We start from the raw sequence: 13,380 nt of genomic DNA on the forward strand, positions 1-13,380 counted from the left end.
ACCGTCATTTGCTTTTCTGTTTATCTATTGCAAACAAACAAACTGATTTGAAATACATATTGCTAATTATATTATCTGTCACTTTACATGTTGCATAAATACATTTGAAATAAGTTGTAGCTGGATATTTACTTTGACTTCTGATTTAAGTTTAATATTAAAACGTTTTTTTTTTTAAAATCTATAATACGTTAAATTAATATTTACTCAAAATTGAAAGCTTTTCAAAATGTTAAAAAAAATGTGTCAACATGAGTTGATGTCTTCACGCTCTTCTCCATTCTCATGCACCGTGTATAACTTGTCCCTACCAGAGTTTTTATGTACTCTTTCTCTGGAATAATGAGGGGATTACTGAAAACTTTCAGTCAGACCTTTGTCTTTAAAACAATAGATTTCTGAATGAAAGTCTTGTCATGGTTTCATTAGCCCCAGCCTCCTCCTGTGGGGTGAATGTAAGCTACATTTAGTGCAATTACTTGACTAGAAAACAACTGTCAATCATTCTTAAAGGGGAAGGATTCCAATTAATAACCTCTTTAATCCGCTCATTTTATTTCCATTCACCGGCACCAGCACTAGGCTACTCTCTCTCTCTCTGCACTTTGAAAAGACTATAGTCTGCAACAAAACCACATTAGTTGTCAAGCTTGTTTTGTGCACACACGTTTTGTCGTGTTTTTCAGCGTATTATGCACATTGTTTTTGAAGAAAGGCTAGAGAGGATGCAAGGTAAAATAGACAGGGATTGAGATTTGTCCGGCTTTGGTGTGCAGCAGCCGGACAAGGGGCGTGAACTACCTCAGTAGTTGAAGTGAAGTGTTGGAGGAAACAGGTGGAATATTGACAGTTCAACTTCATGCGCTCAGCACGGCATTTCTTCAAAGGTTGGTTCAAACCGCTATTACTCTTTTTTAGGCAACTATAAAAGACAGGTTAACGTTTTATTAGTCTAACATAACATGTCTATATGACATTTAAATCTGAGGAGGTGGACACTGAAAGTGAGAATGTTGTTAGTATTGGAAACCATTGTTGTTTTCCACAAAGTATAGAATTACAATATCAGTTAAATATAAAATACATAGATTTTGCATTTTAAGGACTATGCATTGTACGTTGTATATTTTAATACAATAATGATATGCCTAGTGCTTAAACATGTGCTCTTGAATATCATTCAACTATATTATATTGAATATAATAGAATAGAATGCAACAGAGTACAATACAATACAATACAATACAATACAATACAACTATGCAAATGTATAATATGTAGGGCATAATTAAATTGAGTTAATTTCACATTTGGTCCTTTTAAGTTTATGTATATCTATTCAGTAAAGGGTTTCTTACCTCTACTGTATAAAGCTATGTATTACAATTTCATGGCTGATATTTTATAAATTCATGTTAACCAAGATTTTGCCCCAAAGCGAAGTTTTTTTTCTGTCAAATTTAACTTTTGCCCAAACTTCAAGGGGTGGGCCTGTCTATGTCATTATAAACGTGTTAAATATAGCTATGTAAATAAGATATTTCAGAAAGAAATGTATCAACTTGTCTTTGATTAACAACACTATCAACAAGGCAGGTCCTACAGGCCCTAGTTTTGTCGCACCTGGACTACTGCCCAGTCATGTGGTCAGGTGCCACAAAGAGGGACTTGGGAAAATTACAACTGGCCCAGAACAGGGCAGCACGGCTGGCCCTTAAATGTACACATAGAGATAACATTAATAATATGCATGTCAATCTCTCCTGGCTCAAAGTAGAGTAAAGATTGACCTCATCACTACTTGTTTTTGTAAGAAGTATTGACATGTTGAATGCACTATCACACAGCTTGGACACCCATGCATACCCCATAAGACATGCCACCAGAGGTCTCTTCACGGTCCCCACGTCCAGAACAGACTTTGGGAGGCGCACAGTACTACATAGAGCCATGACAACATGGAACTCTATTCCACATCAAGTAACTCAGATAAAATCAGTAAAATCAGATAAAACAAAACTGATAAAAATACACCTTATGGAACAGCAAACACACACATACAAACTCACATACCATACACACGCACCATACACACGCTACACACACGTACACCTGTATTATGTATTGTAGTTAAGTAGTGGCTTGAGGGCACACTTAATGGATTGTGAAATCTTTTTTTAAATGTATTTTAATGTTTAACATTTTTATTATAATGTATTATGCCTTACTTTTTGCTGGCTCCAGGAAGAGTAGCTGCTGCCTTGGCAGCAGCTAATGGGGATCCATAATAAATACAAATACAGATTGATTTTATTTTATTTTATGTTAATGCTGTATAATATACTAAAGTCTATCACATCAATCACGTCTACCAATTTCATTGCACTCAATGTGCCTGGTAATGAGTTTATGCAATAGAATAAAGAGGCTCTGTCTTTTATCATCCGCTTTTGATTAATTGAATAATTATATCATGGCTCATTAAAAGATAAACCTCAGTGACAGATCCATATTCTGATAGACAACACATATACCATAAAACCCTTTAACTATTGCTGTATAGCACTTTGTGACATCGGTTGATGTAAAAAGGGCTTTAGAAATACAATTGATTTATTGATTGATTTAGCCCCCCAAAATGTTTGCTGATATTTTGTTGATCTTGAATAGATTATGTTAATACAATTATTGATTGTATGTTATAGTAGTGGTAGGTAGTAAATTAGTATATGAGAGTTTTAGAATTTTGATGTGGCACTACTAAATGGCAAAGACTCAAGACTGGCTTCTGATCCTGTGATGACTGTGACTTTGTTTTGCAGGTGCACAGAACTTGTGGAGGACATCTCTTTAAAAGTCATCCTTGGACCTGTTCCTTCACAAAGCCGAGCCAAGTCTACTTTTCCCCGCTAAAGGATAGAGAGTCCAAACGTTCAAATGCATTTGTCACTGGATACCATGAGCATGGTGGACGACAGCTGCCTCTCGCCCAGTAACTTCCACGAGATGGTGAAAGGAGGGGGGGCGGCGATGGGGGGCCGCGTCCACAGCATTGATGTCATCCTGGGCTTCAGCAAAGACCAGGACCCCCTGCTCAGCCCATCTGGGGGCCCAGGGCCCCACAAAGTGGGCTTGGATGGCCTGGGGGACCCTGGGAAGCAGGACCCAGCACACCCCTACGGGCACCTCTCAGAGCAGCAGTCCTACCATGGTGAGTCTCTTCGGTGTGAGAAAAACACCCCACTGGGCATACTGTAAATAACTGCTCTGTTTCTGTGGCATTTATGGCCAGCCCACTCTCTACATGTACAGTATATGCTTGAGGCCAAAACACATTAAGACACATCGACTAGTGCTTCGCTGGTGTTCATAAGTTATCAATCAAGCCCTCTCACTTCAAGCTTTGCTGCATTTGTTAGGAACATGCTGCATGTAGGAAGCAGCTAGAGCAGGATGAGGTCAAAGAGACAGAAGATTGAATGTATTAAATGTATTGTATTGATTACCAAGGGGGACGTTTTATTGTCACAGTCATACAATAAGACACATTACATACTTAAAGTGCGGCATTAAAACACACACAATCACATGCAATCTAGATGGCAGGGGAAGACACCAAACAAATACATGATAATGTGTATTTTTCATATAATTCAAATGTTCATACCAACATTTAATTAAGTGGACCACAAAGTGTGTCGGTGGATCCTGCCTATGATGCCTGAACTTGCACACTTCCCTTTGTCTTTTAGTGATGTAATGATTAGCGGCTTTACTTAAGTCATTAAGACTTGATTATTTCCATTGCATCAATGCGTTGAGGCGACGATGACCTCAATGGCTGCATTGGTTGCAGCCTTGCAGAGAGTCCGGGTTGTTTCTCAACAGCTCACAGAATGAAATAGAACATCATATTCTATCTCTATGGGGGGCAGTAGATGACATGTGTCTGTGCCTTGTAAATACTGTGAAATCATGCTGAGATTGAGAGATAAATCACAAAACAAGACGGTGAGGGGGTTTCGTCCCAAATCCCATCCCCTTGTGGAATTCCCCTAATCTTCTCTTGGACACAGATGAGATTTTACAGTGGTGCAGTTTCATTTCATTAACGTTTCGTCTCTGCATAAAATGTGATGTTTTTTTAATCTATGGTAGTTTTTACATTCTGGTTACTATCTATGGGGTCATAAAAACAAAAGGTTTAGTGAAACACGTAGCACAAACCAGCTTTTGATGACTCATGAAATTACAAAGTAATTGGAAGTGTCTTATGACAGTGTTGGTTATTATAAAATATGATCATAAGCACTGTTCAACCAGTGCAACAGCAATGGCTAAATTAGTGTTTGTTTCCGCTTAATATTCAGCACTAATTTACATGTCCTTAACACATAACTGACTTGTTAGTCATCCCTGTTCCGTCTGAATGGGCATTTTGTACTACATCGCATCACTTTGTCCCCTCCACATTGAGGTTTTCTGCTGGACTGTAAACATGACGAGGTCTTTAGACGGGCGGTTCCGACAGGCCGACAGGCAGGAGCTGGTCACTGAACCCAGCCTGACCCCTCCATTGTGCCACTATGGGCATTGTCGTAGGCTGTTAATGAGAGATAGATCAATGGACCCCAAAATCCTCCTAGCTGCCCCTGTCTGGGAATTGAAGGTTTTGCTTGGCTTTCTGTCCTGGTTCTATCAAGCACTGGTTTGATATGAAGATCCATTTAGCGAGGTTTGGGTTTGTTAGTTCCTACTCGTCATGGGTTTGAACTGGGTTGGGCTAGCCATATTTAGTTTGGTGATTGTGCAAGAAAGTTTCTTTCATCAAGTTTTTGCTAAGCACTGTAAAGTAATGGTATTCATAGTTGGGGTCGGCAAAATTTTAATAAGAAGAAAAACATGAAAAAATATGAAAATGTAATGAATTTAAGGTTATTTGTTGATGTAAAAATCGAAATGTACAGATTTTTAAGACTGTGTTTGGTTGGGGTGAGGTCTCGAGAAATGATTGGGGATAAAATGAAATTCTGAAATTCTGGCGAAAAAGTTTGAATACCACTGCTGTAAAGGGAAACACCCAAAGAGTCCCTATCTCTCCATGTGCTATACAGTTATGTGGTCAATGGGAACTGGTCACGAATATCACCCACAATACCAACCCAAATTGACAATCTATTACTTTTATGTGAGGGACAAATTACAGAATTGACAAGAGTGTAATGTTACCATTATGAAATAATATTTAAAATGGTGTCAATAAAGGCTGTCCCAATAAAGTGTCCCAATAGATAATGTGTTTACCAATAATTCATTATACCGTACAGGACTAGTGCACAGATCACTGCTATGATGGCAGATGCGCAGACAACTGATCTGATGGTCATCTTTGTGCCCAATATAATTTCATTACCCTTTGGGTAAATCTAATTCAACAGCCACGTTGACAGCGTTTTATGGCTTTACCTTGTAATGTTTACAGTATTTTCCTGATTATGAAACTGATACAAATGAAGGTCCTACGTAGATTAGAGTTAAGAATACATGGAAGCTATCAGAGGAATTAACAGGCTGCATCTGTTTCCCTCTGAGGATTAGTGGAAACATGCAGTGAAAGCCTTAGCAACTCAGCGCCCTGTATGCTGTTCATGTATGCTGCTCATGTATGCTTTGTTACAAGGCAGAAGGACAATCTACATGTATTTAGTTTGCATGCGTAGAGTAAGACATAACTTCAGCTTTATTTGGCCTACAGTAGCCTATTGTTGCATGTGTCAAATGTGTGCGTCCTGGGATGTTTTCAGAACAAACAAGTTATTAAGGGGTTGTGGAGCTCATTTGAGTATTCCATGTTTTCAGCTTTTGTCAACCCCGAACTCTTCAACAGCTAGACCTTTCATCACTGTCTTTTTCCTCTTTTCCCATTTCAATGATTTTTCATTCACATTATCCTTTTAACTGTGAAGAATCCCTGTCTAGCTAAGGCAGACATGCTGATTAGACATAACATATGATAGGAGAGCCTAAAACCAACATTTGTCTAACAAGCTAACGATACTTAACTACGTAAAGTTTTAGAAAGAACGACTTACCTTTGCAAAGAAAGCCAAAGAAGCTTGTTTGGTTAAATCAAAATGAGTCAAAGTCACTTTGTTGATGGATTAATCTAATGTGAATCTCTTCTCTCTCTCGCTATGGGCTCTACAGATTCAGGACTGTACTCGGACAAGTGTGATGGGGAAATTAATGATCTGAGGAAGAGTGTGGATAGCAATGGAGGGAAAAGTCCGGAGCCCTGTGAGGAAGAGCAGCCCAAGAAGAAGCACCGACGCAACCGCACCACCTTCACCACGTACCAGCTGCACGAGCTGGAGCGTGCCTTCGAGAAGTCTCACTACCCCGACGTGTACAGCCGTGAGGAGCTGGCTATGAAGGTTAACCTGCCTGAAGTCAGAGTTCAGGTAGGTTTGTCCACCACCACTTTTACTGGTACTGTGCTGTGCCCTGGTCAACTCCTCTGACTTTCTTGCCAATCATTGTAACTAGGAGTGGACTCAAATACTAACATCTCTGATCAGGTGCAACCTTGATCCAATGTGAATTCAGCCTCCAGGTAAATTGATTCAAGCTGAATATCAATCATCAATCAAATGTATTTATAAAGCCCTTTTTACATCAGCAGGTGAATTAAATGGTTAAAGGGCTTATGTTTTCTAATGAAAAACCTCAGTGGGTCAGAGATACCTTCTCTGAATCTTTAGATGATAATGGTGAGTGACGATAGGACATCTTTCGACTCTGTCAATCACCACATTCTTATTGGCAGACTCGACAGCCTTGGTTTCTCAAATGATTGCCTCGCCTGGTTTACCAACTACTTCTCTGATAGAGTTCAGTGTGTCAAATCGGAGGGCCTGTTGTCCGGACCTCTGGCAGTCTCTATGGGTGTGCCACAGGGTTCAATTCTCGGGCCGACTCTCTACTCTGTATACATCAATGATGTTGCTCTTGCTGCTGGTGATTCTCTGATCCACCTCTACGCAGACGACACCATTCTGTACACTTCTGGCCCCTCTTTGGACACTGTGTTAACTAACCTCCAGACGAGCTTCAATGCCATACAACTCTCCTTCCGTGGCCTCCAACTGCTCTTAAACGCAGGTAAAACTAAATGCATGCTATTCAATCAATCACTGCCCGCCCCTGCTCGCCCGTCCAGCATCACTACTCTGGACGGCTCTGACTTAGAATATGTGGACAACTACAAATACCTGGGTGTCTGGTTAGACTGTAAACTCTCCTTCCAGACTCACATTAAGCATCTCCAATCCAAAATTAAATCTAGAATCGGCTTCCTATATCGCAACAAAGCATCCTTCACTCATGCTGCCAAACACACCCTCGTAAAACTGACCATCCTACCGATCCTAGACTTCGGTGATGTCTTCTATAAAATAGCCTCCAACACTCTACTCAACAAACTGGATGCAGTCTATCACAGTGCCATCCATTTTGTCACCAAAGCCCCATACACTACCCACCATTGCGACCTGTACGCTCTCGTTGGTTGGCCCTCGCTTCATATTCATCGCCAAACCCACTGGCTACAGGTTATCTACCAGTCTCTGCTAGGTAAAGCCCCGCCTTATCTCAGCTCACTGGTCACCATAGCAGCACCCACTCGTAGCATGCGCTCCAGCAGGTATATCTCACTGGTCACCCCCAAAGCCAATTCCTCCTTTGGCTGCCTTTCCTTCCAGTTCTCTGCTGCCAATGACTGGAACGAACTGCAAAAATCTCTGAAGCTGGAGACTCATATCTCCATCACTAGCTTTAAGCAACAGCTGTCAGAGCAGCTCACAGATCACTGCACCTGTACATAGCCCATCTGTAAACAGCCCATCTATCTACCTACCTCATCCCCATACTGTATTTATTTATTTATCTTGCTCCTTTGCACCCCAGTATCTCTACTTGCACATTCACCTTCTGCACATCTACCATTTCAGTGTTTAATTGCTATATTGTAATTACTTCGCCACCATGGCCTATTTATTGCCTTAACTTACCTCATTTGCACTCACTGTATATAGACTTTTTGTTTTCTTTTGTTCTACTGTATTATTGACTGTATGTTTGTTTATTCCATGTGTAACTCTGTGTTATGTGTCGCACTTCTTTGCTTTATCTTGGCCAGGTCGCAGTTGCAAATGAAAACTTGTTCTCAACTAGCCTACCTGGTTAAATAAAGGTGAAATAAATAAAAATAAATAAATCAAATCTTTACTCTTGGGCAGACTTCTAGATCCTCAGGAGCTTCAAGGTCACTCACAGCAGGTGTTATACTATAAATACAGACAAGTAACAAAGCAAGCTGTGTCCTGCCCACACAAGCTCAGGTCTCTGGTTGTCTGAGGGCAGACATAAGAAGGTTGTCTTAGCAGGGCATAGTGCAGAAAAAAGGGCAAGGTCTTATAGCAGAATCTAAGGGCAAAGTCTTAAAGCATGGCAAAATGACACAGTAGGTATGGATGAAGGTCGAAATGATTAAGATTGATCAGTACAGTTCAAATACTCTGTACTGTAAATACAACTATAGCTGTTTTTCACGAAGCCCCCAGGGCAATTGATTGGAGTGCATTACAATTGTCAAATTGCTTATTTTTCCAATCCAACAAAATGTAGAAATCCAAAATACTAACCATTCAAGAATACCATCGCTCAATTTGTTGATGATTATTTATTTAGATGGTTTACTTGAATAGAGACGGATGCGGTTAAAACATTGATATTATGGACTTTACCTGCTGAGGGATGACGTTTTACTGTAGGGCTTGAACATGCTCCACATCAACAGATTATGCCCATAGGTGCTCTGAGACTCCAGTAGGTACCAAACTTTAAATTAAGACAAGTGTCACTGTCCAAACCTTGCTGACAATGGCTCAGGTCCCCAGTTCTCTAGGGACATCCCAAAAATGGTGCAAGACAGCAGTCTTAGAGCAGGTCAAAACACGGACAACACTGAAGGTCTCGGAACAATTCAATTCAATGATTCTTTATTTATGAGGATACTAAGAAACCAAAATAGGTAGCTTAAAGCACTATTCTAAGCCCATTTGGTACCAATTGGAATGATCTGTGCTGTAAATACTCTGGACTATAAATCCAAACCCTCTGCCTTCCTCTAGGTGTGGTTCCAGAACCGCAGAGCCAAATGGAGGCGCCAGGAGAAGATGGACGCCAGCACCATGAAGCTGCATGACTCGCCCATGCTCTCCTTCAACCGGCCACCCATGCACAGCAACATGGGGCCCATGAGCAACGCCCTCCCCCTTGACCCCTGGCTGACCTCACCTCTGTCCAGCGCCACCCCAGTCCACAGCATCCCGGGTTTCATGGGCCCAGGACAGGGCCTGCAGGGTGGCTACCCCAGCCACAGCTTCCTCAACAGCCCTCCACCCATGGGCCAGGGGATGCAGTCCATGGCACCACCCCCATACCAGTGTTCCGGTCCCTTCACCGACAAATACCCAATGGAGGACGTGGACCAGAGGAGCTCCAGCATCGCCGCACTGAGGATGAAAGCCAAGGAACACATCCAGTCCATGGACAAAACCTGGCAGCCCATGTGATGGTCTGAGGAGGGCTATTGAAACTGTGTTTCCAGTCATGATTGGGGTTTTGGGCCATGATAATGGCTTTTTTCACACAACAGGATTGCAGTGATGGCACCAACAAATGCTCAGTTACGACTGATGATATTTCTAAGATTTCCAACACCAGTGACATTTCTACCCTTTGTCAGCACTAGAATGGTTCTTGGTCTCTTTTTTGATTTCCATACTAGTGATGTGAAGGATTGGAAGTTGATGCATATTTTGTGTGCCACTATGCAGAAAGGTTTTTAATCTGGATCTTATGACACAGAATGTCAAGAAAGGCCCCGCAAAGGTAACTAAGACTGCTCAAATTAACAAGGTTATGATAGAATACTTTTTTTAAATGAACTTTTATGAAGCAACTGGAACAAGGATTCCACTGGACACTAATTGCCCTTGATGGCAACTTTTAGATTTGTATCCTTATCTAGTAGTTTGGATTTTATAAAAAAGGCAACAAATACTTCCTTCTCAGTAATTCTGTAAAAACGCAAACACTGTACACTCTAGTCAGGTTTTGGGCCAGGCCTAATTGTGGCGTTAGCTAAAGAGCTATAACCATTCTTGCTTGTAACAAAGCACAATGCAATGTCTCTATAGCTCAGACCACAACTTGTCCAGCCACTGAGCCACTTGACACAGAAAATCCCAAAGAGTATTGGGTATTTGAAGTTTGTAATGCAGATCACTCAGCCTGTCCATGTGTTAATTTCGTTACTCAATAGTCTATTTTTTGCAAGAGTAGTTTTAATGTTTTTGTTCTTTGCTGTTAACCATGAATCTAATAATAAGTATACACCAACTCATGCCCCCTCCAAATCCTTTCATAAAAGACATTCTGTAGAGTGCTCACACACGGTCACATTTAACTCTGCAAATTAAGATTTGTGTATTTTCCTAATTAATCCAATTGTCTAATTTATCATGAATTTTACAGGTCAATTAACCAGTAATTCTCTCAGTATTTGTGAATGGCCATGCCATGTCTCCCATAATAGTAGTTGAAGGTTGCGGCAGTATGAATCACTATGTCTATGACCCTGAAACACAGAATCATTCATCCAGTTATGATGGTCAGGTTATTTCAACACCTGGAGAAAAAGGATACCACAGCCACCTCGGATGAAGGGGAAACACTACATTTCTGTCTGTCTTAACTGCAGTTATAGTGGAGAGCCTCTGTCCACACCGTGGGTTGTGGGGTCATGGTTGAGATATCCTGGCTCAGGCTAGAGGGAGCTTTCAGCTGGGGATGCGTAAAACAACCTGTCATGCTATTTAATTTGAGAAGACGTGAACACCTTTTAACACCCAATTAACATCTATGAAAGTGATTTACTCCTAGTCTTCATTGACTTGATGAAGATTGATGGTTGCCCTGAGGCTAACTTCAGACTGCAAACACACATGTCGATATACACACTATAGACTGCACACACACTGATATCAACACCTTTTACGATAGTGCTGGTAGGCCAAACAATGTGAGGCTCTTCTTTCTTGAGAATAGTTCTTGAGGAGTGATACATAATTAAAGCCAGTCTCTGAATTTGATGGCACCCTCAGTGTGTGACATCTTGATTCTCTGAGGAAGCAATATCTGTTTTAGTAATTTTTTGGAGAGCTGCTCAACATGTTTGGGTCAGTCAAAAAGAGTGATCTATGGCGTAAGCCTCCTACAGTGAGAAGGGAAGCCAGGAGACCTCCCTCTCACACGGAAGGGGTGGGAATAGGACAGGGGGACAGAGCGAAAGAGGCCACTGAAGTAATTTTTTATTTTTTGCCTCAGTGGCTGTTGGAGAAGAAAACGTGTTGGCAGCTTGGCCTTCCGTCACTGTGTGTACGTGCAGAGCAGCAGAAGGAGAACGGTTTGATGTGTCACCCTATATAGTTTCCTCTTTGTTCGGCACAATTGATCCAAGCCATCTTCTTTGTCTAAAGTCCGAGGGGGAAAACGGTCACAGACTGCACTAAATAGGCCTCTGTAGCGAGACCCCGGGAATGAAAAAAAGAGCATGAATTGTCTATTTGGCATATGTCGAAGAGATACTACATGGGGTGTACGGGTCCATTGTGGCATAATGTTTTGATAATGACTATATGCATATTTCATATGGTTTATGTATGGTAAAAAAGACAATCTTCAACCACGTTGTTAAATGATAATGTGTCATATCAAGGGCTTCATAGGATTAAACATTTCTGATGTAAAATAATTTAGCATTTTGATTTTGACAATACTTTTACCAGGTAAATATTGTTCATCCTATTGCAATGTGCGAGGGGTAACATATAATTACTATTATTTCAGTGATAGTGTGTAGACTATCACAATATGGAGGAAAGAAATTCCATTACACAAAAGTGGAAATGTTGTAGCGTTTGTTTTGAAAGGAAACTCAAAATGTCTCTGCTGCCGGACATATGATTAGTTCAGAGTAACAGAGTAGAACTGTTTAAAAAAGTTGCCACAGAATTATCAGTTCATCCAACTTACTGTTTGACTGGAGTTTACAAAGTATTAGTACTGTGTTACTGCAAATATAAATCTGTTTCTTTGTCATAGACAGTAAAAGCCCCATTGGTCAATACACAAAGTAATATTCAGTTGTTTTACTGATGTGTTATGGGATTCTATGCTCACCTCTCACGCTCAACATTGTTGATTTGCTAATTATGCCATATTAAATGGGCTGTTCTTTTTTTTCAAGTTTACTTGCAGTTGTCTAGTTTTTATGTTATCAGTGCATACTCTTTAGCTGTTAACTCTAGTCAGGTATTTTCAGGACCTCACACCCAACATAGAAACAGGGTTAGTTTGAACATTAAACAATATGTTTAGAAATGTTTGTTCCTCATGTGATACTGGGACCAAGATTAAGCCAAAGTTTAGATATAAAAAATATTAAAAAATGCACTAGAGACTTGGGAAGTTTATTTTAGGTTTTTATCTGAAAATATACAGGACACTTTTTATTTCCCCGTATAGACATCGTATTTGTTACATGTTCTAGTTCTGTTACTGTTTACTTTTAGTTTGTCTGAAATGTTCATGTCCATGTTCTAGAAAACTTTAATACCTACTTAAAAAATAAACAAATATAGTTTGATAGAATTGTTGTCTTCTGTCTCCTTTATCCTATCTACTCTATAAATCCACTGACTGTGAATATCTATCTACTGTAAATCTCTGAATATAAATGGATGGCTATAGGACGGTATCTGAAGTGTAGTATTAGGCCTACTGAAGTATATTATTAGGCCTACCGTAGTATGTGAGGGAGAGAGATAGGATCTGACACAGTGAAGAAGTAGCCTCTCTTCGTCCCAGCCCCTCCTCTCCTCTCCCCTGGTCCCTGGCTGGTGGCATGGTGCCAGCCCGTTAGGAAGATGAGGCTCCAATCAATCAAGCTCCCAGGGGGGGGCCCCGGCCACAGGGCCCGCTGCTCGCTAATTGCCCCTGGGCGCTGCCGCTGCAGCACATGTTCACAGTGGGCTGTACCTGCCGCGCTTGCCTCTCCAGCATGTGAACCACACTCCCGGACAGATGGAAGCCCGGGAGGACCTCTCACCAGGGGCCATCTGGGGCCAAAACGTGAACAGTGAACACAACATTGTTGGGAAAGTAAAAACAAAAACATGATTTTAATCTGAATAATCTTTTTGGATCTGTGTGTGTTTGTAACTACCTGGTGTTTTTTTTTTTGTGGAGGTCAT

General features: G+C 40.8%; 1 protein-coding gene across 2 annotated transcripts; it reads left to right on the plus strand.

The window, feature by feature from the left end:
- The first annotated feature begins 540 nt into the window (after positions 1–540).
- LOC106613680 (retinal homeobox protein Rx1) lies at positions 541–12,778 on the plus strand. Of its 2 annotated transcripts, none has more exons than XM_014216193.2 (4): positions 541–887; positions 2,824–3,212; positions 6,200–6,462; positions 9,193–12,778. In XM_014216193.2, exons 2-4 carry the CDS (start codon positions 2,939–2,941, stop codon positions 9,634–9,636), a joined length of 981 nt encoding a protein of 326 aa, XP_014071668.1. In that variant the 5' UTR covers positions 541–887; positions 2,824–2,938; the 3' UTR covers positions 9,637–12,778. The 2 variants fall into 2 exon arrangements, with proteins under 2 accessions (XP_014071668.1, XP_014071670.1); XM_014216195.2 differs by having other exon boundaries at positions 6,209–6,462.
- The last annotated feature ends 602 nt before the right edge of the window (positions 12,779–13,380 follow it).

This window comes from Salmo salar, chromosome ssa10, assembly GCF_905237065.1.
Source record: "Salmo salar chromosome ssa10, Ssal_v3.1, whole genome shotgun sequence".
Lineage (NCBI taxonomy): Eukaryota > Metazoa > Chordata > Actinopteri > Salmoniformes > Salmonidae > Salmo > Salmo salar.

Coding starts and splice junctions, on each gene's coding strand:
- LOC106613680 (XM_014216193.2), top strand. CDS start 2,939: ATGCATTTGTCACTGGATACCATGAGCATGGTGGACGACAGCTGCCTC. Junction 3,213..6,199: donor AGAGCAGCAGTCCTACCATG/GTGAGTCTCTTC, acceptor CTCTCGCTATGG/GCTCTACAGATTCAGGACTG. Junction 6,463..9,192: donor TGCCTGAAGTCAGAGTTCAG/GTAGGTTTGTCC, acceptor GCCTTCCTCTAG/GTGTGGTTCCAGAACCGCAG.